This window comes from Somniosus microcephalus, chromosome 3, assembly GCF_052327205.1.
Source record: "Somniosus microcephalus isolate GS21.2 chromosome 3, FLI_Smic_1.0, whole genome shotgun sequence".
Taxonomy (NCBI): domain Eukaryota; kingdom Metazoa; phylum Chordata; class Chondrichthyes; order Squaliformes; family Somniosidae; genus Somniosus; species Somniosus microcephalus.
In genome coordinates this window covers 228,980,438-229,008,062 of record NC_140989.1, presented here as the reverse complement: position 1 = coordinate 229,008,062, position 27,625 = coordinate 228,980,438, and the positions used below count along the sequence as shown (strand labels likewise).

Genomic DNA, 27,625 nt, shown 5'->3' with positions numbered 1-27,625 from the left:
CGCACGACGCCACCTTATTACACGGTACTTCTAAGCCCCCTGTCAGGGAATGGCCAGGGGCCATGAGGGAAGATGAATGCAGCCGCTCCGCAAGCCCTCAGCCGGCGAAGCCAACAAACACTAAGAAGAACAACCATGGAGACTGCATGAATAAAGATAATTTTTTATTGCACAAAAATGAAAAGCCCTTCCCACATGAATCCCCAAAAACAATAAACGGGCCCCACAAAAAGCCCAACAAACGACTCACTCCCACAAACTGGGGAGGAGTCACTCCACCTTTCTTCAAACCGGGCCTCAACGTCGGCCTAACGCAAAAAATAAGCCCTCCAAAAGCACAACCATGGGCAAAATAAAGATGGCCACCGCCATATTAAAGGAAAGCTGCCCACACCCTCTACTGAGTGGCCCGCGAGGGCGAGACCTTGGCCAGCCTTTTGCCTCCCCTGCCCGGCCTGCTGCTCCTTCGCAAGCTCTGCCCAGTGGCTGCTGCGAGGCTGGGGGAAGGCGCCTGAGGCTCAGATGCCCTTCCGCCAGATGCCGCTGGGGGGCGGCCTACACGGCGTTTGGGCCTCGAGGGGCCGTCTGCTGAGTGGCGCACCTGAGCCTGGCCACCATCAGCTGCAGCTGCTTGCCCTTGACGCCCCAGAGGGGGAATGGCGGCGACGGATGGCGCAATGTGGGCCAGCTGGCGTCTGGGATGCGCTGGCTGGTGCTGTGGCGCGGTGGCACTCGGCCGGGCCCGCACTGCAGGATCCGCAGCAATCAGCCGACGGGCGGCTTGCTGGGATGGTCCAGCGCGGCGGCTGCCCTGGCGATGCCTGCCTGAGACAGCGCGTGTGGCAGCAGTGAGTGGCCCTGTGGTCCTGGTGTGCGCGCGCATCACATCCGCCAGGGTCTTGACGGCATCAGTCAGCATGCGGCCACTCGCGGCAGTTGCTGCCCCGAACTCGTGCACACTGGTCGCCAGCGACTCGATGGCCTCAGGCATGCGCCCCACCACGCTCATGAGCTCCGTGTGGCGCCGGTCCGAGTCGTCGGCCATCTTATCCAGCTTCCGCACCTCCTCCGAAGTGAAGGTGTCCGGACTGGAGTCGCGACTCTCCCGCTGGGGAGGAGGGGGCCGAACTAGGGGACCCTTGCCGCGTTGGTGACGGCGAGTGTGCCGAGCAGCAGCACTCCCCTCTGATCCTTCCCCCCTTGGAAGGCCGCGGGCCACGCGCCCGGCTGCTGGACGCCACTGGTCCCAGAAGCTGCATTGCCCTGCGACAGTTCCTCCAGGCACTCGTCCAGTGAGGAGGTGTCAAGCATTTCCTCCTCTCCTGCGGGACGTGACTGTTCCCCCGAAGGTCCGGCTTGCTCCTCCTCCTCCTCCTGGTCGGAGGTGCTGTCACTGGCAGCTTCAGGGTCCTGGTCGTCACCAGCTGAAAGCAGGAATGCACAAGAGTAGCTTCAGAGTGAGGAGACGGCGTCAGCGAGGGAGTTAGGACTGGTGGGATTCAGCGCATTGGTGGGACAGTGGCAAAGGAGGTAGCTCGGATGGGCCAGTGCGACGCGAGAGGGCCAAAAGGCGAGGTCCTTACCATTGCCGGGCAGTGGAGGGTCGGATACACCGCACGCTGTGGGGACAATCACACGGGCTCCCATGAGCACACACACGCGCTCCTCCAGCCGAGTGAGCTTCTGCAGCTTGGCGCGGCCACCCCTGGCACGGGCCTGGCGATTAAACGCTACTTTAGCCTGCAAGAGAAAGGACGGGCTGTAAGTGCGCAGTGAAGCCCTGATGTAGTGTGCACTGCCTCCCATGGTGGAATAGCTTGGACAGAGTGAAGCCCTGATGTACTGTGCACTGCCTCCCATGGTGGAATAGCTTGGACAGTGTGAAGCCCTGATGTAGTGTGCACTGCCTCCCATGGTGGAATAGCTTGGACAGAGTGAAGCCCTGATGTAGTGCGCACTGCCTCCCATGGTGGAATAGCTTGGACAGAGTGAAGCCCTGATGTAGTGTGCACTGCCTCCCATGGTGGAATAGCTTGGGCAGAGTGAAGCCCTGATGTAGTGTGCACTGCCTCCCATGGTGGAATAGCTTGGACAGAGTGAAGCCCTGATGTACTGTGCACTGCCTCCCATGGTGGAATAGCTTGGCCAAAGTGTAGAGTGCCGAATGGCCATTTGATGCTCATGACTGTCCCAATGCTGCTGGCTGAGGGCTGGCCAATAGGACTTTCAGGTCCCTTTGCCCATCATGTCAGGTGTACATGCAAGAATGAGGAGGAGACTGGAAAGGCTACTCACCTTCACAATCCTGGTCAGATCGTTGTATTTTTTACGACATTGTTTGTGGGTCCAGGGGGCCTCGCCGGTGAACGTCACCCTCTGGGCGATCTGCTTCCAGGCTTTGGTGTAGTCATGGTGGGTTGGATTCCTCCCACTCTCTGGAAACAAGATCTTGCGCCTCACCTCCAGAGCTGTGACCATTATGTCCAGATCACCCTCTGAGAAGCGCAGGGCACGCTGACGGGCCTTCTCTGGCGTTGCCATGACTCCCTGGGGCTGAGCAGCAGTGTTGAGGCCTCTTTGCAAGGCTGCAGTGTGCAGGGCGTGGCAGCAGACCAATTCGTCCCTTCCCCCTTTAACAGCTGGTCGGCACCACGGGGTCTGCTGTCAGTGCAAAAATGACCGCACCCGTGCTGCGCCCCGCCTGGGCGCTATCCCTCTGGACCGCCGGCTTAGCGCCTAAAGGTAGGAGTGGAACGCCTCTTTTAGCGCTCCACCACTCTCTTAGGGCGAAGCCACTGAATTTCCGGCAACGGGGCGCTACTTTGGGGCGGGCGCTAACTTCGGGCGGGCGCTAAGGTTAGCGCCCCAAAACTGTCTATACTGAAAATCTAGCCCAGAGAGTTTAATGGTAATGGTGCATCAGCGAATAAGGTGAAAGCAGAGAATAATGGTAAAAAGTTAAAATTAAAGGCTCTTTATCTTGATGTACACAGCATTTGTAATAAGATAGATGAATTAGTGGCACAAAGAGATAAATGGCTTTGATCTAATAGCCATTAGAGAGATGTGGTTGCAAGGTGACCAAGGTTGGGAACTAAATATTCCAGGGTACTTGACACCTCAAAAAGACAGGCAGAATGGAAAAGGAGGGGGTAGCCCTGATAATAAAGGATGATATAAGGACAGTAGTGAGAAAGGATCGTGGCTCGGAAGATCATGAAGTAGAATCAGTATGGGTAGAGATAAGAAATAACAAGAGGCAGAAAACACTGATGGGAGTAGTTTATAGGCCCCCTAACAGTAGCTATCCTGTTAGACAGAGTATTAATCAAGAAATAATTATAAGCGCTTGTAACTAAGGTAATGCAATAATCATGGGGGACTTTAATCTTCCTATAGATGGGGCAAATCAAATTGGCAAAGGTAGCCTGGAGGACGATTTCATGGAATGCACTCAAGACAGTTTCCTAGAACAATACGTTGTGGAACCAACCAGGGAACAGGCTATTTTAGATCTTGTATTGTGTAACGAGACTGGGTTAATTAGTAATCTCATTGCGTTTGAGACTGAAATACTTAAGTCCGAAACTAGAGTCTTAAACTTAAATAAAGCCAACTATATAGGTATGCGGGGCGAGTTGTCTAAGGTAGATTGGGAAATTAGATTAAAAGGTATGACGATAAATAATCAGTGGTAAACATTTAAAGAAATATTTCAAAATTCTCAATGACTATACATTCCACTGAGAAATAAAAACTCCACAGGAAAAGTGATCCATCCGTGGCTAACTAAAGAAGTTAAGAATAGTATTAGATTAAAAGCAGAGGCTTACAATGTTGCAATAAATAGTAGTAAGCCTGAGGATTGGGAGAGCTTTAGAAACTGGCAAAGGATGACGAAAACATTGATAAGGGAGAAATACGATAATAAACTAGTAGGAAATATAAAAACAGATTGTAAGAGCGTCTACAAGTATGTTAAAAGGAAGAGATTTGCAAAAGTAAGCGTTTGTCCTTTAGAGGCTGAAAGAGGAGAAATTATAATGGGGAATAAAGAAATGGCAGTGACTTTAAACAAATATTTTGTATCTGTCTTCACAGTAGAAGTCAAAAAGCATCCCAAAAATAGTAGGGCACCAAGGGGCTAATGAGAGTGAGGAACTTAAAGTAATTAAAATCAGTAGAGAAGAAGTACTTGAGAAACTAATGGGACTAAAAGCCGACAAATCCCCTGGACCTAATGGCCTACGTCCTAGGGTTCTAAAAGAGGTGGCTGGAGAAATAGTGGATGCATTGGTTGTGATCTTCCAAAACTCCCTAGCTTCCAGAATGGTCCCAGCGATTGGAAGGTAGCAAATGTAACCCCGCTATTCAAGAAAGGGAGAGAGAAAACAGGGAACCTCAGGCCAGTTAGCCTATCAGTCGTTGGGAAAATACTGGAATCTATTATTAAGGAAGTGGTAACAATGCACTTAGAAAATCATAATATGATTAGGCAGAATCAACATGGTTTGATGAAAGGGAAATCATGTTTGACAAATTTATTAGAGCAGGGTAGATAAAGGGGAACCAGTGGCTGTAATATATTTGGATTTCCAAAAGGCATTTGATAAGGTGCCACGTAAAAGGTTGCTACGCAAGATAAGGGCTCATAGGGTTTGGGGTGGGGGGGGGGGGGAGATATATTAACATGGATAGAGGATTTGTTAATAGACAGAAAACAAAGAGTAGGGATAAATGGGTAATTTGATGGTTGGCAGACTGTAACTAGTGGGGTGCCGCAAAGAGCAATGCTTGGGCCTCAGCTATTTACAATCTATATTAATAACTTAGAAGAAGGGACCGAGTGCAATGTGTCCAAGTTTGCTGATAATACAAAGCTAGGTGGGGAAAGTAAGCTGTGAGGAGGACACAAAGAGCCTGCAAAGGGAATATAGACAGGTTAAGTGAGTGGGCAATGTGATAGATGGAGTGTAATGTGGGGAAATGTGAGGTTATTCATTTTAGTAAGAAGAATTTTAAAAAACAGTATTTTTTAAATGGTGAGAAACTATTAAATGTTGGTGGTGAGAGAGATTTAGGTGTCCTCGTACAGGAAACACAGAGTTAGCATGCAGGTACAGCAAACAATTAGGAAGGCAAATAGCATATTGGCTTTTATTGCAAGGGGGTTGGAGTACAAGAGTAACTAAGTCTTGCTGCAATTGTACAGGGCTTTGGGGAGACCACACCTGGAGTACTGTGCACAGTTTTGGTCTCATGAGAGGAAGGATATACTTGACTTAGAGGCGGTGCAACAAAGGTTCACTAGATTGATCCCTGGGGTGAGAGGATTGCCCTATGAGGAGAGATTGAGTAGACTGGACCTATACTCTCTGGAGTTTGGAAGAATGAGAGGTGATCTCATTGAAACATAAAAGATTCTGAGGGGGATTGACAGGGTAGATGCCGAGAGGTTGTTTCCCCTGGTTGGAGAGTCTAGAACTGGGGGGGTATAGTCTCGGGATAAGGGGTCCGCCACTTAAGACTGAGAATAGGAGGAAGTTCTTCACTCAGAGGGTTGTAAATCTTTAGAATTCTTGACCCCAAAGGGCTGTGGATACTCATGGGTACTCAGTTGTTGAGCATATTCAAGGCTGAGATAGATAGATTTTTGGATTGTAAGAGAATCAAGGGATATGGGGATCGGGCGAGGAAGTGGAGTTGAGGTCAAAGATCAGCCATGATCTTATTGAATGGCAGAGCAGGTTTGAGAGGCCGTATGGCCTAATCCTGCTCCTAATTCTTGTTATGTTTATGTTCTTATATGGTGTTGGAAGCTCAGCTCAGGGTTAAATAGGACACTGAGGTTATGAACAGGTCTGGTCCAGCCTGAGACAGTGGCCACGGAGAGGGATTGAATCTGTGGCTAGGGAACGGAGTTCCTGGTGAGGACCAAAGACACTGGCTCCAGTCTTCTGAATGTTTAATTGGAGGAATTTCAGGGCAGTTTCTCTGGACAAGCTGTGAGAAAAGCCCATCTTCTAATGTTAACTAACACATTCCAAAAATGCTAAGCACATCATTTACACGTTGTTTTCCTTTAAAACTCATTCTCCTAGCGTGAGCGTCACTGACAAGGCCAACATTTATTGCCTATCCCAAGTTGCCCTTGAGAAGGTGGTGGTGGGCCACCTTCTTTAATCACTGCAGTCCGTGTGGTGAAAGTGTTCCCACAGTGCTGTTAGGTCAAGAGTTCCTTCATTGTTGCTGGATGAAATTTCTGGAACAGCAATATATGCCCCAAGTCTAGATGGTGTGGGAATTGGAGGTGATGATGTTCCCCTGTACCCATGTGACGTGTTACAGTTTATTCCATCCAACACCCCTCCAGGTTGCCTCCTTGAAAACAGTCCAAAGCTGCTGCTGTTGGCCGCTTTGTGCCTGAAATTGACTGTACCACTGCTAAACAATGTGAACTAGGGAACAAAGACTTCAGAAATCAGCAATGGTGCACAAACGCACAGACCAGTATATACATAAACATTTAAAAAATATATACAATTTTTATTTTCCATCGCACAGAAAAAGTATCTCTTGCTACACAAAATTGCGTCACAAAGAAACCTGAATAATCCAGAGAACAGTAACAGTAGACAGTACATTTTAAAAAGAGGCAACTTGTATAATCATAGCACTCAAGTAATTAACTTGTACATATTAGTGTAAACACAGACAATATTGGAAATGCCAAGCTCTTAAATCAGTTGGTAAAGAAGAAATATTTGAATTTATATAGCGCCTTTCATGACCTCAGGACATCCCAAAGCGCTTCACAGCCAATGAAGTACTTTTGAAGTGTCGTCACTGTTGTAATGTAGGAAACACAACAGCCAAGTTAAGCTCACCTCTCTTTCAGATGTCGACTGGCCTGCTGTACATATCGGTAATCCTGGTGGGGCAGATGTACTGTGGAACTGGCAAATTGTAAGAAACACAGGCTGCGCTGCATACTTTCACTTTCAGTACAGCCTTTTTGTTTTAATTTGAAATATTAAAAGGTACACTTTTAAGATGCCCCTAAAGTCCTGTATTGATGGCAACTTCCCGATGTCAACTGTACCGCTATGGAGTGGGGGGGTTGGCGGGTGGCTCAGAGGGAGTGCCAATTGGAGGCCAGGTGCATTCCCAGACCTGGTCAAATGAAAAGGGGTCATCTGCAGCTGTACCTGTGCTTCTGAGAAGTTGCTTGAAGACCAATATTGTCAAAAGCTCAGGTGCATGGAAATCCACTCCAAGCAAGGGGAGGGGAGGGGAGGGGGGGAATTATTCCCTAAGAAATTCAACTTCCATATTTGCCCAGAACACACAAAACCAGCATCAGTACATTTTTCCACCATCACCCAACATTCATACTGGGAGACTGGCGTCCAGGTTCATACTCAGCTAAACATCATGGGATGCATTCTTTGGAACGGACTGCTGCACAGTCAGAAGTGCCTTTCAGATGAGACAATAAACCGTAGACTGCTCTTTCAGGCGGACGTAACACATTGCATGGTACTACTCAAAGAGCAGGGGAGTTCTCCTATTTATCAACCAACACCTAAAAACAGATTATCTGGTCATTATCACATTGCTGTTTGTGGGACCTTGCTGTGCACAAATTGGCTGCTGCATTTCCTACATTACAACAGTGACTGCACTTCCAAAGTACCTCATTGGCTGTAATGCGTTTTGGAACGTACCAAGATAGTGAAAGGTGTTGTACAAAAAAAATCTCTTTTTTTAAAAAAAACCAGGTCGTACCATAAAGAGGACTCGGAGTGATGGCCTTTAGTGAAATACTTCATTAAACGTTGTACAAGAGCAGCCGTCTGTGTCTGGTTTTCATGAAATGGTTTACTTCACGCAGATGGGATTTTAACTGAAAAAATTACCAGACTGTCTACTCTGAGCAGTAGCTTTTTTTTTTATAAAGCAGCTTTTGAAAATAAAAAATGTGAAGCAACAACACTCATGATGAAACAGCCGAGCTGCTTGGAGCACCGACTCCAAAGTGGAAGCCCTGACAATATTAAGGAGCGATCAATGCTTTTTGTAAGAAATTCTTAACAGGCTATTTGGGCACAATCTCGATTACAAAGCACCAAAGGTTTAGCAGTGCTGCACGCTTCCTTTAGAAGGGTTTTCCCCAAGTTTCTCAATGCAGTTCAGTTACAATAAGTTCAACACAAAGTCTAAAACCAGGATCTGGTGGAGAGGACGGGGCAAGAGGGGTTGCCATGACTCAGGGAGTCGTCAATCTGTCAAAGCCACACATTCCATCACAGGGATGCAAGGAGCAACAAAACAATTGGGAAAAGGAAGGCACCTGGGACCACCCTCTTGCACCCACGCAACAGAACACCATCGTCAGATGCCTCTGAATCGATCACTCGTCATAGAATGGAATGACATTGGGCATCCAGGGTGAGCACCCCCATCCCCAGCCATTGCCCCCACCCCCCCCCCCAAAAAAATGCATCCTGTTCACTCCACCACTTCAGAAAAACTTATTACACATCTGAGAACAGCATTCTTTTCCAAAGTGGCACAGTGGATCCAAAATCGGTTTCACCTCTAATCTGCATTTAAACCCAGGCGAAAGCCTGCAAATGTACTTTGGGCTGTCTCGACCAAACCCCTAAGTGGACATCAGTCCTCTGTACAAAACTGGCCCGTGATTTAGCACTAACTGGGCCATTATAGTCAGGGAAGCTGCCAGTGGCCAAAGTGTGACAAACAGAAATGCCTCTGCTTGTGGTATTACGAAAACGCTGATAAGCTTTAACCTGCATCCAATCCAAGCTGTATCTGACCTGACACAAGTTCCTTCAGCGCGACATCAAGTAAGCAGCCTGCAGTAAACACAAAGTCTCAAATCGCTTTTCGTGCAAAGCGCAGAGCACAGCAGTTTAGGTTTAGCCCTCCACCGAGAGCGAGTGCACCAAGAGCACGGACTGTCCCATTTAAATGGTCTGGCAGAGAACAGGCATTGTATCATGCGCACAGCACGCAGTCAGCTACGGCACTGACGCGCAAGGCCACGTGAAGCAAGTTTCTCAAATGCCATTTAATTAATCAGAAAGAAAAAAAGTTACCTTGACTTGAGTTTTGATCTACCACAGGAAAAGAGACTTCACAGCAAGAAACAACAGGATATGCAGTCAACCCTAGAACCAAGAAAGACATCCTACAGGAATGGCTCATTCGTAAATTTATTATAGAAATAGAATCATGGAATTACTGGGTATTTATTAACCAAAATAAATAAACCCAATCAACGTAGGAAGTTCCTCGTTAAACCATCTGCAACACAGCTTTTCCTTGAAGAAAAATACTCAGTAAATAAATGCACAAATCGCAAAACTACTTCGAGAATATATCCACGGTAAAGGAAACATGTTATGGTACAGTCAACCTTTCAATTTTGTAAATGGGCCTGGCTATCAGCACTTTATTTTCTGTTCAGAGCGAGACACTTTCTTTAAAGATATTTTCTTCCTATTCTCTCCCTGGATGGTGACCCTTGAGCAAGAATTATCCTGAGCTGATAGGGCCGACAGCCTGCCCCAGGGCATCGGACAATGCTGCTCTTGAACCAGCCACTCAGGACGACATACCCTCACCCTCCCCCTCCCCGTGAGAAATCACCATCACTCTTCGCCACCGCCCCCACCAGAAGCAAGGCTGAGATAGGGAACTCGGCAAGTGATGTCGCAGCTCCAACGCTGTGACATGATACCACACTGCCCCCCGCCCCCACCCTACTTATTCTATCGAGTGAAAGAGAAACAAATGGAATAAAGTCCAGGTGCCTTTGCTACTCATCCTTCATTGTATTTATACTGCATATAAACAATTTCTAGAGAAATTAACTTCCGTGGAGTGTTTCTTTTCTAAAAATTGTTACTTTTAGTTATGTAGAGGCTCTGACACACAGGGACTGTTCATGCTGCTGTGCAAAGTTACCAGAAAGATGATTCAACATTATGAATGTGATTTATCAGATATTTAGCTGAAGTGGAAAAACAACAATACCACCCCCAACCATGGCCTAAAACAAGATCAAGCAAAAAGGGAGGCAATCACAGCGCAGCCAAATCAACACATGAATCCAACCATAGAGCTGCCACCTTTCCCGGGGGGGGGGCGGGGGTGGATCGGAACTAATCATTCGTGGGTTATCTCTGGATATTACCAATTATTAGTATAGTTCAGAAATATAAACCACTTCCATACTCCTGTGCCCAACTCAAAGAAAATAGGGATTAGTGATGCTCATGCTCTCAAGTGACCCACGGTCACATGACACCAAATAAATCACTTAACCTGAAAATAGAGCTTTGGTCCAAAGACCGTGGGGTAGACTTTAACTCTCCGCCCAGGAGTAAGAATTGTCATTGGGTATCAGCCGCCTCTTATAGTGACTGCTGCATTTGCACTTCCCCTGATTTCAGTGGAAATAAAAATTGGTCTTTTTCTATAACGGGTGGTCGATTCACAGTGTTGGTTCTACGCTCAGGCCACAAGCTAAATATCTCCCCCCACGTATAACTGAATGGAAAGCAGTTACATGCCCAGCACTTGCTGCGCAGCCTGCAGTACAACTGGTATCCAAGTTATTCCAACCCACTTCATACTTCAAACTCTGGCCACTAACATACACTGGCTATTTCCATTGCTGAGGGCAGGGGTGGGGGGGGGGAGAGGGGGTAGACTCCCTCTTTCCAGCCCCCTTTTCTGCTCCAAAAAATCATTTTCAAGCCAAAGGATGGCTGACTCACTCCAAATCCTCCGCAGGGCTCTGACACCAAACACCTCGACTACCGCCTCCTCGCTGGCAAGCAGTGACTTCCACATTCTTCCGTTTTGCCACGGCAGGCTGGTGCTGAATGCCTAGCTTGAGGCAGTTACGTCTGCTGCAGCAGCAGAGCCAAGACCAGGAGCAGGTGGGGGGGAAAACATGGCCTGGCACCACGTAATGCTGTACAATGGGGGACCCACCACAGCACTACCAGCAATCAGTGCCCGATGGAATATTGGCACTGAAAATGAGATGAACCGTGTCCGTCACGGGGACAAGGCTTTCACACAAACTTTCCACTGAGAAACCACCCAAGATTCAGCTCATGGCGCAGCGCACTGAGAAACTGAGGGGGAAGGGAGATGGGCAACATGGTATCTCCCTTTTCTTGATGCAACACAGGGTAATTAAGCATTAACATTTTTAATAAAAAGATACATTACTTGGCAGAGTTTTAAAAAGGTTTTGCTAGTAACTTAGGTTTGCGAGCTGCCACAAAACTGTTCCATCAATAAAACAGCAAGAGATTTGTTCTCAGCGGGAGCTCGTTACCGGGATTCAGCTCGGGCGAAAGATCATGATTTAATTCAGGGTCTGGCTCATCCATGACTAATCATTTGTGGATTCTGGACTCGTACACTTGGGACAGACGAGTATAATGGAGGGGAGGGGGAATTTAGTGCAAACGATCAAACTTCACATTTCAACAATCCCTGCCCCTAGATCACTTCCTGTCCACTTTAGGGTCGCAGCCCCGCTTCTCAATCTCGCGCACGGGCGCCACCGGGAGCACAACGTGCGCAATGCGGCTCCACAGGCCGCTCAGCTTGTCGGTATCCATGCCCTCGCTGCCCTCGGAGGCGGAGAACCTCCTCTTCAGAAAATCGCGGACCTTCACTTCCACAGCCCCCAGGCCGACGCCCGGGGGCAGCCGCTCCTCGTCCAGTAGGACGGTGATCAGCAGGGCAACGCCCTTGTAGGCCGCGTTCTCGTGGTCACAGTACTTGTAGAATATCAGGGTGGACGGCGGAGGCAGGTCCTGGAAATGGTGAACCACTGCCGCCCTGCCGCCTCCATCGAACCCAGTCGACAGTCGCGTGTCCACCTCCAGCTTCACCACGTCGCTGTCCCGCCCGCGTCCGTCGGAGGCGTCGATTTCCACCGTGGCAGTGGCGTTGAGGGCCGAGGAATAGGCGTCGGCCATCCGGCGAGCGAGGCACCGCATGGTCCGCTCTCCGTCCCACGCAGCCGCAAACATCAGGATGGCAGGCTTGGCATGCCGGGTCAGGTTGATGTGGTTGCGCAGGGTGATCCTGCTTCTCCTCCACAGCGCCGACTGCTGACCCTCGAACAGGGCCTCGACCCGCTCAAACTTGTTTAAAAATTCCGTCAGCGCCGTCGTTTTCGCAAACACCACAACCGGGGATTTGTTCCCGAGGAGGACAAACAGCCCGAAGCAAACCATTACTACAATCATTACGATCGGAGCCGCATACGTGCTCAAGGCATCAGTGGTCCCTGCGGAGGAATGAAAAAGACACACACAAAAACAAAATCACTGTCTGTTCAAATGACCAGATGTTGAAATTCCAGATTTGCACTGGGTTCAGTGCCTGGGCATCGAGACCATACCTGTACCTCACACTGTGGGATCTCCGAGCCCAGAGACCACACCTGTACCTCACACTGTGGGATCTCTGAGTGTTTGAAGACCAGGACCTCAAACCCGGCACTAAGCTCATTGTCCACAGAGCAGTAATGATACCCACCCTGCTGTATGCCTCAGAGACATGGACCATGTACAGCAGGCACCTCAACGCACTGGAGAGGTACCACCAACGCTGCTTCCGCAAGATCCTGCAAATTCATTGGCAGGATATGCGCACCAACGTCAGTGTTCTTGCTCAGGCCAACATCCCCAGCATCGAAGCTTTGACCACGCTCAATCAGCTCCGATGGATGGGTCACATTGTCCGCATGCCCGATACGAGACTCCCAAAACAAGCGCTCTACTCGGAGCTCCGGCACGGCAAGAGAGCCCCAGGTGGGCAGAGGAAACGCTTCAAGGACACCCTCAAAGCCTCCTTAAAAAAGTGTAACATCCCCACCGACACCTGGGAATCCCTGGCCCAAGACCGCACAAAGTGGAGGAGAAGCATCCGAGAAGGCGCCGAACACCGAGTCTCTTCGCCGGGAGCAAGCGGAAGCCAAGCGCAGGCAGCGCATGTCAACCCAAGCACCCCACCCACCCGCCCCTTCAACCACCGTCTGCTCCACCTGTGACAGAGACTGTAGATCCCGCAATGGACTCATCAGTCACCTGAGGACTCATTTTTAATGTGGAAGCAAGTCATCCTCGGTTCCAAGGGACTGCCTAAGAAGAGGAGAAGGGATCTCCGAGCCCTGAAACCACACCTGTACCTCACACTGTGGGATCTCCGAGCAATGAGACCACACCTGTACCTCACACTGTGGGATCTCCGAGCCCCGAGACCACACCTGTACCTCACACTGTGGGATCTCCGAGCCCCGAGACCACACCTGTACTTCACACTGTGGGATCTCTGAGCCCTGAGACCACACCTGTACCTCACACTGTGGGATCTCCGAGCCCAGAGACCACACCTGTACCTCACACTGTGGGATCTCCGAGCCCCGAGACCACACCTGTACCTCACACTGTGGGATCTCCGAGCAATGAGGCCACACCTGTACCTCACACTGTGGGATCTCCGAGCCCCGAGACCACACCTGTACCTCACACTGTGGGATCTCCGAGCCCCGAGACCACACCTGTACCTCACACTGTGGGATCTCCGAGCCCCGAGACCACACCTGTACCTCACACTGTGGGATCTCCGAGCCCCGAGACCACACCTGTACCTCACACTGTGGGATCTCCGAGCAATGAGGCCACACCTGTACCTCACACTGTGGGATCTCCGAGCCCCGAGACCACACCTGTACCTCACACTGTGGGATCTCCGAGCCCCGAGACCACACCTGTACCTCACAGTGTGGGATCTCTGAGAGTGATTCGGTTACCACAAAATATTATGGAACAAACCCGCTGCAAAAGAATTCCACTGCCCTACACCACACCAGCACATGCAGGGTATAAAAGCACAGCTCCACCATTAAGAGGGGTCAATTTATACACTTACTGTCAGCACAGTCTCCTGTAGGTTCTTAACAGTAAATGGGATTCTAAATGCACACGATGAGATTACAATTGAACAGATGCAAGTAACATTAGCACAAATCCCTACACAAATTTGAAGCAATTTTGTCTGCTTCGTACAGCTCTTGTTAGGAAGATATAGTTATAGGGTTGTGCTTACCTCAAGTAATACGGAACAAGAACGATAATTACACAACTAACCATAGTTGGCTTCAGTGGTAAACACATAGAAACTAATCACCATAAACCTCGGACAATTTCTGCAAAGTGTTAAATAAAGCTGGGGCCAAACCAGCAGAAAGATGCTCTGTCCGGTCATTCCCCAAGTACTTTACTCTCTATACCACAATGTGCTTGTTCCTAGATGTCTACCCCCACCCCTGACTCCTTTTCCCTGTCTCCATGCTTCCCTCTGCAACTGGAAGCTAGGATGGTTTGCACCAACCTTTACGCTCATTTGCAATGTTTGTCAATTCCCTCACAGAAACTCCATTTCTGCACAGTAGGAGTAGCCCTGCTAAGTTTCCTTCTCTTTCCCACCCCCACCCAAAATAAAATCTCTGCACGTGTACACAATAAATCCAAAATAAAGTGGAATACAGTGTTACTTCTACAAGATACATTTGGGTAGAATCGTTCAACATTTGAGAGGTGTGAAACCTTTAACAAAAGCCTGCACCATTTTCAATGCCCTGATAAATTATGGTCGAGAGTTTCCTAACCTTTCATAAAAGAACAATTGAAGCTGTCATGACACAGAAGCAATTCCTGAACTTCCTGTGTACGGTGCTATCTTTAATGGCTAGCCAAGAAATGGCCATAAACTCACCCAACATTAAAACTGGATTACACTCTCAAACATGCTGGCTGTAACAGAGCTTCACATCTCACCCATCAGAGTATAGGATACCAGGCTCACACTTCCTTCAGCAAGTACCAAGTTTTAACAGGGGTTAACACTGTGCTACACACACTACATTCTTCTCAGTGAAGCCCAGGAGCTTGGTCGATTTTTACTTGGTAACTTCAATCGGGCTTGTGCCAGTTTCATTTTCAGCTTTTTTCTTTGGCATAAACGCGATATAGGCCAACTGGATAAATCTTAGGAGGAGGTTTGGTTTATACCTTCCTGTGCAGGTTTTCTGTCCTTTTCTCCTTTCTTTGGTGAAGGCTGTTTGTGAGGCAGCACTGTAGAGTAAAAATAAACAAGGCCGCTGAACGAACAAGTAAACCTACCCACCTCCCTGCGATGTCACGACCACCACACAACAACATACACTCAATCAACAAACCCAATCACTCTGCTAAGTGCTAAACACAGATCACTGAAGCCAATTTCATTCAGTTAGCTGGAATAATTGTCATTTGTATTTAATGAAAGCCATCACACAGGTAGAGAATAACCCCTTTACTTCACTCATTGGATAAATGCAAGTCATTCCCTCAGCGCCTTGTAAATTAGGTAATGCTCGATGATGGAATAAATTGGCCACAACATCCTCACCACTTATCCTCTATATAAAGAAGCCCTTTTCCTTGAGCATAGGTGCTGAATAGTACAAATTACACTGAGACAGTAAGATAGACAAAAATTAAATACTAAAGAACTTGCATTTGTATAGGGCCTTTCATGACTTCAGGACATCCCAAAATGCCACCCACCCAATGAAGTACTGTTCTAGCGATGTTGGGGATAAACTCCTCTGCGCGTCTTCAACTGCCATCTGAGAGGGCAGATGGGGCCTCGGTTTAACATCTCATCCAAAAGACAGCACCTCCGACAGTGCAGCACTTCCCTCAGTACTGCACTGGGAGTGCCCCTCAGTACTGCACTGGGAGTGCAAACCAAGATTATTTATTCGAGTCTCTGGAGTGGGATTTTGAATGTACAACCTTCTAACTCAGGCAAGACTACTACCACTGCTGTTCCCATCTTTTGGAACAATTAATATTGCAACTTACAATGGAACCCCAATCCTGAACAACAACTTGCAGGGCAGCGAGAGCAAGCTCACTCTCCCTACAGAACACACTACACAGGGAACGACATTCACAATGCATTACCAATCGTTTCACATGTTTCACAAAATGGAGAGGCCAAGCAGGTCCCTCAAGGAGAAACAGTCATTCCCAGGCAGTTGTCTGTCTACGGGAGCAGGGGCAGCAAGTCATCTGACCTTAGATAATGTATGGAGTCTAGAAAAGAGAAGGCTGAGGGGTGACCTAATAGAAGTCTTTAAAATTATGAAGGGGTTGGATAGGACAGACGTAGAGAAGATGTTTCCACTTGTCGAGGAGACCAAAACTAGGGGCCATAAATATAAGATAGTCACTAATAAATTCAGTCGGGAATTCAGGAGAAACTTCTTTACCCAGAGTGGTTAGAATGTGGAACTCACTACTACGTGGAGTGGTTGAGGCAAATAGCGTAGATGGATTTAACAAGAAGCTAGATAAACATATGAGGCAGAAAGGTTATCCTGATAGAGCGAGATGAATAGGTGTGGGATGAGGCTGGTGTGGACCTGTTGGGCTGAATAGCTTGTTTCTGTGCTGTAAATTCTATGCAATTCTATGTAATACAGGTAGACTATCCTTTATCCGAAAACCTCGGGACCAGCCGTGTTTCGGTTTTCGGAAAATTTCGGATTTCGGAAGGTGGGTCGGCGGGGGTCCGCGGGGGGGGGGGGGGGGGGGTCGGCGGGGGTCCGCAGTCGTGGCTTGTCCGTCGCTGCTAGCCTGGAATGCAATGAAGTTCCGCATTTCCACCAACAGGTCGTCGTGCTCGGTCGGAACAGGGGCCGGCACCGCCGCGGGCTCAGAGCTCTCGTTGCTTTCGAGCCTTTGGAAGAGTGTCAGGTGGTTCCGCGGGGGGGTCGGCGGGGGGTCGTGCGCACGACTTACGCTGACCCTCTGCTCAGCGTAAGTCGGCGGGGGTCGGGGTCGGCCCGCGGGGTCAGCGGGGGTTCGTGCGCCACTCGTCATGTCGTGCGCACGACTTACACTGACCGAAAAAACCTTCGGTTTTTAGAGGGTTTCGGTTTTCGGAAGTTCGGATAAAGGGTAGTCTACCTGTACTTCAAAAGGTGGACGCTGCATCCTCAAAGAGCACATATGCATATCCACAAACACGGAGAGCAGCTTTTTGTGATGATCAAATCAAGTGCATCCTAGAGACGTGGAAACCTTCTTTTCCACTTGCAATATTGAACATTGGTATCGTGTTCTCCTAGGTTGGGTATGTAACCCCTTCCTGACTTTTATTGCCACCCCTTTTCAGAAGCCTCTCCCCACCAAAGCCCAACCAAGACCAGAACTGAGCGAGCCGGAATTCGATCCTGCATGCCATGCAGAGAATGCACTGCTCCATTACGCTGTGCAGTAAAACCTTTGTCAAAACTTTAAGTGGGTCTCAAGGGCTGGCCTGTCTTCCAAAATAATCCCAGCTATAAACTGGCATTCCTTAAATTCTGCCCCCCTCCAAAATAAAAAACAAAACATGAACAGAAGTGGTAACAAGTATCACAACAGCAAAATACTGCTGTCCTGCTTTACCTGGAGTTACAGGCTTGGGATCGGCTTTAGCTGGTGACAAAGTCCCGTCATTCTTTCGGCCTATAGGAAAGGAGGAATTGCAAGACTTAATAACAACAATATCTCTGAGTACACGTACAAGGTGAGATCATGATTGTGAAAGGACTGAGTCACGTTATAAGAACTTTAAACTTTAAACCTAAAAGCCCTTGAGGGGTAATTTCAACCAGACAGCCAGACTGAATCTAAAACTACACACAATGTATAGGTCATGACTTTAATTCTTAACTAATCAAAAGCTGGTTTTCAACATCATCTTCATACTCTGCTTTAATCTATTGGAAAAAAAAAATCAGATTCAACCAAAATACAACCCCAGATGTTCCTTTTATTAAAACAGCAAGGAGTTTGCTTTCTGCCACAGGCAGCAAGTCATTGGAAAAGAATCACTGCATGGCTTTTTGTTTTAACAAATAAGAGACCAAGGCCTAAAAATTTGGTTGCTTTGCGCCTCCTGTTAGCCCCCGAATGGGGCGCAATGCAACTAGCACCCAGGCGCAGCGCCACCAACGCATCCCGCGAAATTCAGCGGCGGCAGTAACAGTTAGCACTCCGTGCACTGCGCCGCCGGCGGTGACGTACTCCCCGGCCGCGATCTTCGGTGGCACCCCCTGACTTACCACCGGACACTATGTCCGACAGGGTCAGGAGGGGCCTACCTGCAGCCGAGGCGGTGCTAATTAAAGGGGAGGTGCCGGGCGGCCAGTTTTGCTGCTGGCCGCCTGCCAGCACCTGTCCCCGGCCTCCTCTGAAGCCCCCCCCCTGCACTCCATGAGCCTGGCACTTCTCGAGTGCCGGGCTCTTTTGCCAGCACTCCAATCTCTGGTGGCCCAGCTGGGCCCCGGATCACGCTGCGCAAGGCCCCTCCCCTTTAAGGGGAGGCAGGCCTGCAGTACCGCGGCGCGATGTGCCGCAGCGATATTCACTCGCAGCGCCCCAAGAGGGAGGCGGGTCTTCCAGTAGCACCCCGCTTCCCTCTTGGGGCGCTACCGATGAATTTCGGCTGCGGGGGTGCTAATTTTTTCAGGGCGCTAAAAGAGGGCATGACTCAATTTTCCCCCCCCAAGAGTTTAAAATTTCACTTGTCTGAGACCGGCTCGTTTTGGGTATGGATGTGCAACAACGGCAGCGTGAGTCTATCAGCCCCCTGCAGTAAATGCTGCAGCACAGTTTTCCATCTTGTAGGGAGCTCCATCTACATTGTGGATTGAAGACATCTAGTTGCAGGGATCTAGCATTACAATACTGTTCAGACCTTCTGCAGAATGCTGGAGGTCCTGAACCTATGGACCAGTTAAACCTTGGAGATGAGAATTTTAAAAATCAAGGCTTTGGTGGACCGGGAGCCAAAGTAGATCAGTGAGCACAGGGGCGATGGGTGAACTTGACTTGGTGCGAATTAGGATCGCTCTTATTCACCAATATCGTTTTGAAGGCAACAACATTGCACACAATTTCATTCCATGTCTGGCCTCACAAGTGATCTAGATAAGGTTGAAGTAACTATGTCAGAGGGTTCATTGGACTGCCTGGACACCTTAGGAACTTCGTTATTTTTTTTTTAAACGGACGAGTACTCCCCTTTGCAGTCTCGACACACTTAAAATTTATTTTATTGGGAGCTCTCTTCTGGCCAGGAGAGTGCAAACAATCTGCCTGCTGCAGATCTAAACCGTAACTACCGACCAGAGCCTTAAATCTTTTTAAGCCTCACATGGCAAACCTATCAAATGCCTTCCAAAAGACGCATGCAAATTAGATCCAGCGGATTGCCCTGGTCGGCAACCTAATCGCCTCCTCGAAGACTTGCAGCAAATCTGTGAGGCACAACTTGCTGATTCTAAATCCAGGCAGGATACTGATTTCCAGGTACAGGAAACTTTGTGCTATCCGGAAGTTGAATGTCCGACAACTTTGATCTAACGGCAGAAATCAGCAGCCGTTTTGGTTAGGTGTTTTTTTTTCTCCTAGCATTCTTTTCACAGGCAGGCTCTGGAAAGCGTCTTTGTCACTTAGCAACAGCTTCAGAGACGCTTCCAAGCTACTGGGCCGAGTGTTTACAAGCTGTTGCTGAGCAACAGTGTTTGTGGTCAGACACGGCAGGCTCTAGAAAGCGTCTCTGTATCTTAGCAACAGCTTCAGAGACGCTTCCAAGCCACGGGCCGAGTGTTTACAAGCTGTTGCTGAGCAACAGTGTTTGTGGTCAGATACTGCGATGAAAAGCTCCTATCTGATAACATTGACGCTGGTCTATCCGGAGCTTTTAAAAAAACGGCAGTAGCTCGGTCCCATGGGTGCCGGATAGCACAAAGTTTCCTGTACTCAATAAATGTTAAGACCACGGTCTAATCTTTGAAGTCAGAAACACATGAAAATTTACCTGACCCCCAGCGTGACGTTATGTGGAGGTGCTTTAAATTGTTTTTAAAATAGAACACTTGAAAAGGAAAGATTTGCAGGGCTATGGGGAGCGAGCAGGACAATGGGACTAATTGGGCAGCTCTTTCAGAGTTGGCACAGGCACAAGGGGCCGAATGGCCTGCTTCTGCGCTGCATGATTTTATGATTCTATGAACGCGGACAGGTGAAACAATGGGCAGTAACCTGATTAGCAGAGGGGTTTATGCAAGCAGCTCTTTAATGAGATTTGTCCAGTTAGTTCTATACTTACTCAGTAACACTGTCTGCACACACCTATCATTCTCTCTCACTCAGGGAACAGCAAGTAGACATACCTTGGACTGAACGAAGAGGTCGTCGGCTTAGGCTAGGCTGCGGGTGAAGAACTTGATCTACAGAAAACAGAAACAAAACAAGAAGTTATTAGTACCCAAAGTTCAGCTGCAAGTTTAGCTGAACTCTTCCAGTGCAAATTCCTGTGCAGATACCAGCAATCACATATTTGTTGTTGATTTTCTCTACAGCAACATGTAGAAGACAGAATAAAGTGCAGTACTGAGCCACACAGTCCCTGGTTCAATTCCATCGCAAGTTAGCTGATCTCATCCAGGACAGCGGTCAGGGCATTAAAACTGGCCTCAACATCCCTGAAGTCAGGAAAGGAAAAAGATAAATATCGGCCAAGGCTCCCATGCCTGATGGCAATCCAGCGACTCCTACTAGAAAGTGCACCGGTGTAGGTGTCAGATGTAGACAGGATGGGTGTGGTGATGCTGCCCCACTATCAAGGGAGAGGGAGAAGGGAGATTGGGGGAGGTGGGGGAGGTGGGAGAAGGGGAGATTGGGGGAGGGAGGAGAGGGGGGGGGGGGGTGCGGAGGGGAAAGAGGGAGGAGAGGGTGGAAACAATAGCCAAACCCGATACTGCCCATATACGTCTACTTTTTGACAAGGATACTCATGAGTCATGGTAACCCTGGATTGTCCCCCTACCTGGTAAGGAAGGAAACAAGCTGGAATGTTTGACACACTCCCTCCGATGCACAAAAACATCAATCACAAATATTAACAGTCTTACTGTATTCATTCCAGCACAAGTGTTTGAACTGGGAAGGGTAATTCCAAAGGACAGCAAAATTGATTTACAGCTAGTGGGTTGAAGGATAATTGGCAGAAATGGAGAACCCCTCAAGTGGAACCTGACTGTGTTCTACCTCTGGGAACTCTGTACCTGATGAAATCTGAGAACGTGTCCTGCGAAATATCGGTGAATCCCCACCTGCCCCCACATCCACATCAGAGTCACTGGTTTCTAGAGAGAGAAAAAAAACGCAAGCATCACAACCAAACTGTTCGAAGATCGCCACCAGCATTTACTATGCCAATGGGTTTTCCAAAACCAGATTGTTTCAGAGCTCCTGGCACCCCATCAGATAAAACAGGGCCAATAACACCTTATGCACACCCACTTACCTTCGTCTGATTTGCTGCAGTCAACTTCATCTTTAGGGCTCCGATCTGTAGGAACAGAAGAATCACTTCAGTTACGTTCACTGGTTGCGATTCCACGCACCAAGGGATCATCAGAAGTATCTCCCAAAACTAACCTCCGTCTGCAGAATTAGAAATGATGCAATTGTAGATACCACCAGGTGTATCGTCCTAAGGGGCTGGGCGGTGGGAATGTGGAGTTATGGCAGCCTTATCTCGACCTTGGGAAAGGGGAGGGGGGAAGTATATACCCGACTTCCCTTACATCAAGGCAAGACCCAGAACATTTGAGGGCGGTGAGGAAGGTGGGGGTAGAGGGAAGAGAGGAGGGTAGTGGTAAAAGAGAAGGGGTGAGAAGACGATCAGTTACTGACCTGTGCACAGTTGCCATTTATTATTAAACACACCGGTCTGTATATGGTTGCGTCTGGAGTATGTTTGAAAGAAGCTGAAGGTGCGGTATCAGAAACTCAAAATGCAAATAACCCACCATACTTCTGCAGAGTTTACCCATACACTGTTATTTAAGAAAAATTACTAAAAATACAGTCCATTACTATATGTTATCGGCCCTCATCCCTTCATCTCCATGGAAGTTTGTTTTACTAACTGCATACCTAGGAGTTTAATTTACATTCAAACATGCACTTTTTGCACAATAGACCCTACCCATACCAATTGTTAACAACTCATCTGACGGTCCCAGTATAATAGCTCATTTCCAGCGGCCGCTGAGGTCAAGCCAGTGTAACAATGACACTCTAAACACCATGATTCGCATTCCTGATGGCATTGGGCTTGCAAGCAAACTCTACTGAATCCGTCAACGCTAAGCACCGCTGTTCGGACTCTGAACTGGCCCAGACCCATCTCAGAACATAATGGATTCAGAGTCACTAAAAACAAAATACTTTCAAGTACCCTTGCATAACATGACCATTTTCCTTCTGAACTCTATTTAAAAATCCAATTTTTTTTTGCATGCAGTCTAGAAATAAAAATCAGGCTCCTTAGGTCTGACCAGTTCTGACGAAGGGTCATCAACCTGAAACGTTAACTCTGTTTCTCTCTCTACAGATGCTGCCTGACCTGCTGAGTATTTCCAGCATTTTCTGTTTTTATTCCTTAGTTCATTACCTATTCCCTCACGGAGATATAGGTGGGGAAAGATAACTCCGGCATGGATGAGAGAAAAAAACGAACTTCTTGCATTTATATAGCGTCTTTTATGACCTCAGGGCTTCACAACTAATGAAGTACTTTTGAAGTAATGTAGGGACACATGGCAGCCAATCTGCACACATGGCCCCAGAAACAGCAATAAGATAGATCACCAATTAAACTGTTTTAGTTACAGTGGTTGAGGGATAAATATTGATTAGGACACCAGGGAGAACTCCTCTTCGAAATAGTGCCATGGGATCTTTACATCCACCTGAGGGGACAAACAGGGGCTCAGTTTAACATCTCATCCAAAAGACAGTGCAGCACTCCCTCAGTACTGGACTGGAGAGTCCGCCAAGATTATATACTCAAATCTCTGGAGTGGGACTTGAATCCATGATGTGCTAACTCAAAGGCGAGAGTACTGCTACTGAGCCAAGGCTGACACCAGGGGCACTGATCAGTACAACATACATTTTTCTGCTATACGGCGTGGCTAAGCACAGGTTTTAAGCCAATGGTCTAGACTGCGAACCTCTCTGTGTCTAGCTTGATTACCAGTGTTCTACGTCTGGCTGACGACAGGTGCTCTCCTACTCCTGACACTTTGCCTTTATTTCTCCCAGAAATCAAGAGTGCCTCTGCTGTGCAGTGATCCAAAAAGACAAGCACAAACTCACTCAATGTGGGCAGGCACATTTAAATGCTGCTCAAGACTATGACTCCATGTTAGAATTCTACACTGAAGTGCTAGAGCTCCTGAACCATCAGCTGCTGTCTCGCCTGCTCTATAAGGATCCTCCACACCACACATTATTCCCTGGAACTCAAGAGAGTCAACTCAGGTTGAAAGATCTCACTAGTAAACCAATGTTCCCTCAAGTACCCAAATGTACTTCTTGGGTGTAATGTTAACTTTTGACGATAGTGTAAAACTCGCAATATCGGATCGACCGTTTGTTCTACACCTCTCCCGATTTACATTTCCACTGATGTCAATCACAATCGGGAGAGGTGTACAACATGTGGCTGATCCAACATCGGCCGTTTCACACTATCGCCACAAGTTATTATTAAGCCCCCCTCCCCACTTCCGTCTCATGTTTGTGACATTTAGGAGAGGCACCAAAGGCTGGGGACCTCCTCAAAGGCCATAAATGTGAACGGCAGAAGAGGGCGCACTATTCCAGGGTCAAGTGAATTACTGGCAGAAGCACAAGGGCTGATTCCTTACTCAGCCTCCCAACGAAGAGCGGGTAAGGATGAGGCATGTTATTGCAGTGAGGTGCGCATTTCACGGTCATCCTTGGGCGGGCTGCTGCTGTGCACCTCTCGTGGACAGTCCAGGTCAACACTGCCTCGGGAGTAGGTCGCCCGTTTTCAAATGGTGCGTACCACATGCAGAAAACACAGAGTGTCCCATTTAACAAGCCTCGTCCTTTGCATCCCAAGATCCACACTCCACCAGCTAAAGCAAACGGAAAGGAAGTCAAGGAAGAGAAAAGAGCAATCGGCTCCAGGAAGTTGATGCCTTAGTTCCCCAACGTTCCCATCTTAAGAAACAACTGCATTATGAACTTCTGTAATGTTTGCCTCTATCTCTATGATCCATCTCTGCCTCCTCCTGAGGTTCCCACCATCACAGGTGCTGGGGGGTCACCATTGACCAAAAGCTTAACTGGACCACCCACATAAATACTATGGCAACAAGAGCAGGTCAGTGGCTGGGTATTCTGCGGCAAGAGTCTCACCTCCTGACTCCCCAAAGCCTTTCCACCATCTACAAGGCACAAGTCAGGAGTGTGATGGAATACTCTCCACTTGCCTGGATGAGTGCATCTCCAACAACACTCAAGAAGCTCGACACCATCCAGGACAAAGCAGCCTGCTTGATTGGCACCCCATCCACCACCTTAAACATTCACTCCCTCCACCACCGGTATACTGTGGCTGCAGTGTGTACCACCTACAAGATGCACTGCAGCAACTCGCCAAGGCTTCTTCGACAGCACCTTCCAAACCCACAACCTCTACCACCTAGACGGACAAGGGCAGCAAATGCATGGGAACACCATCACCTCCAAGTCTCACACCATCCTGACTTGGAAATATATCGCCGTTCCTTCATAGTCGCTGGGTCAAAATCCTGTAACTCCCTCCCTAACAGCACTGTGGGAGTACCTTTACCACGTGGACTGCAGTAGTTCAAGAGGCTCACCACCACCTCAAGGGCAATTAGGGATGGGCAATAAATGCTGGCCTTGCCAGCAATGCCCACATCCCATGAACGAATAAAAAAAAATTACCTTGCTTAGCAGATTATTCCAAACGTTTATTACCCTTTTATTAGGCAGCTCTTCCTCATTATATGTATTATAAATTTATTTTGACTAATTTTGAATCTAGGTCCCTCGCTCCTAGCTTGCCTTGAAGTAATAGTTGTGGGTAACCCTACTGATATAGAATCATAGAATGATACAGGAGAGATGGAGGCCACTCGGCCCATCTTGCCTGTGCTGGCTCTTTGAAAGAATTATTCAATTCGTTCTACTCCCTTGCTCTTCCCCCACAACCCATTTAATTTTTTCTTTTCAAATATATATCCAATTCTCTTTTGAAAGTTACTATTGAATCTGCTTCCACTACCCTTTCAGGCAGTGCATTCCTGATCATAGCTTACTGCCTAAAAAGATTTCTCATCTGTTGGCATATGGAACTCGGTTAATTCAGCTTCCAAAATGTGTTCATGTTTAGTTCATTCAATATAGGGGGAAAAAAGGTAGTTGGCATCATGAGAGAGAGCGAGAAAGAGACAGAATTCACTTAGCAACAGCCAATGTACAAGATTGAAGTAGGGCCTTGGGGTGTTTATAGTATTGCCATACTGTAAACATCCCATCACATACCATTGCAATCTTTACAAGAGGATGTTGAAGTACAAACCGGTTGATGGACGGTACATTGAATGTAAACTACCGAATGTTGATTTACGAGAAATTTAAACTTGTGTGCATCAGCTAAAAGGACAGTGCTTTTGACTGAGACGACCAAATAAGGCAAGGCTACTTCCAGTTTGATAAAGAGAATAATGTATAAATATAAGCTTTTTCCTTTGTTCAAGCAACACAAGGGACCCATGCCTAGGTTCATGTGATCTATCTGTGACTATACTCCGCTTGTAAATTGCTTTTTATGCTGAAGTTAAAGAATAAAGTGATTATAACCAGAAGCTTGAATTCGTTACTACTCAAGTGAACAACAGAACAATGTTTTAAAACAACACCTCTGGTTCTTTTGCCAATTACCTTAAATAAAATTGCTTATTATTTTGTAAAACTTAAGTGGTTCCCCCCTTCTCCCCCACCTTTACCTCTTCCTTTTGAGACAATAATGCTCAAGTTTCTCTAATCCTTCCTTACAGTGCGTCCTCTTTACATTTGGGATCAAGTTAGTTGCGTTTCCCTATGGTTTTTCTGCACAGGATTTTGTGGTGCAAGTATGGTCTAGCCAGTAAAGTCTCTGTACACTTGAACTCCACTGTTCTGACTAACGGATCCCAGTATTTTATTAGTTTTTTTGAACGGTTGTGTCACATTGTCCAGTCAACGAAGAGATGCATCTATTATGCCAAGGTCCATTCCTATGATTGGTCAAATAAATGGGCTTCACAGTTCCATTCCAACACAATCCTCTTTGATAGGAACTCCTACATAAAAGTGCCAGAGCTCCTAAACTATGGTGCACATTTATTTGATCAATGTGGACTATTTGACATTTCCCAGTTCCATAACTGATCTCAATTCTTCTGCAAATCTTCAGCTGTACCTTCTGGTTTTCCTATTTTAGAGTTGTCAGCAAACTTGATCACTTAACATTTGGTTTTGATATCTATGCGTTAGCCGTGGTTCAGTGAGTAGCACTCGCGCCTCGGAGTCAGAACGTTGCGGGTTCAGGTCCCACTCCAGAGACTTGAGCACAAAGTCAAGGCTGACACTCCAGATGTTAAACTCTCTCCGCCCTCCCATGGCACTATTTCAAAGAGCGCAGGGGAGTTCTCCCTGGTGCCCTGGACAATGTTTATCACTCAACAAACACCACTAAAACAGATTGTCTGGTCATTAGCACATTGTTGTTTGTTGGAGCTTGCTGTGTGCAAATTAGCTGCCACGTTTCCTACATTACAACAGTGACTACACTCAAAGTACTTACTGTAATTGGCTGCGAAGTGCTTTGGGACATCCCATGGTCATAAAAGGCGCTATATAAATACAAGTCTTTCTTTTCTTTATTTCTAGGTAGTTGATGTCGTGGCAATGTGCTTAAATAAATACTTAAACCACGTGCAGTAAAAAATTCTCTGTGCAGTCTAAGAACTTGAAAAGTTTCATTCATAGCTTTTCTCGCATCTGTCACTCTCTGCTCCCATCTGGAAAAGCAATGAGGGCAACAAATCAACTGAAGAACAATATATCACACTGCAGATAAAGTGCCTGGACATCATCTGATGTGCTTCAACAAATCACTTTTTACCAGCCTGTTACATTTTGTATGTCTTTCAAAACATCGCTGATCTCCTGCTCAAACAGTGCAATCAATGAGCAGCAGAGAACACTGTACTGCTGCTGAGAGAGACACAAGACGCAACAGCGTGTCCGGACTGTCCTCAAATGGGTTGGAAAGCACCAATGTTCAGCTAACCCAACTAGTACACTTTCAAACAATTTCCGACTGGAATTATTTATGGTTCCAGTGATAAGATCCAGAATTCTTAAAGGACCGGGTGCAAAGGTCACTCGATTAACTGCAGAATGCCCAGGAGAAGATCATCGTTTGAAGTCCAGCAACACGTGACAGATGGCCATTAAAATAAAAAGGGATTGATGTGCAGAACTGAAGAGACACTAGTCTGCAAAATGAGTCCTTAGTACACCTTATTTTCAGATTTATTTTTTATTTTTTATTCATTGAT

At 47.5% G+C, this 27,625-nt stretch overlaps 1 protein-coding gene across 1 annotated transcript in view; it reads right to left on the bottom strand.

Annotated features, from left to right (window-relative positions):
- Nucleotides 1-6,521: 6,521 nt before the first annotated feature.
- LOC147121759 (torsin-1A-interacting protein 2-like) overlaps nucleotides 6,522-27,625 on the bottom strand; it is a 47,691-nt gene continuing 26,587 nt past the window's right edge. Inside the window, exons 2-7 of the mRNA XM_085982252.1 lie at nucleotides 21,475-21,519; nucleotides 21,233-21,313; nucleotides 20,339-20,395; nucleotides 17,565-17,624; nucleotides 15,135-15,197; nucleotides 6,522-12,346 (exon numbers count right to left, since the gene is read on the bottom strand). Of these exons, the coding sequence (XP_085838378.1) occupies nucleotides 11,553-12,346; nucleotides 15,135-15,197; nucleotides 17,565-17,624; nucleotides 20,339-20,395; nucleotides 21,233-21,313; nucleotides 21,475-21,519 (1,100 nt within the window). The 3' untranslated portion in view covers nucleotides 6,522-11,552. The remainder of the gene's footprint in view (nucleotides 12,347-15,134; nucleotides 15,198-17,564; nucleotides 17,625-20,338; nucleotides 20,396-21,232; nucleotides 21,314-21,474; nucleotides 21,520-27,625) is intronic.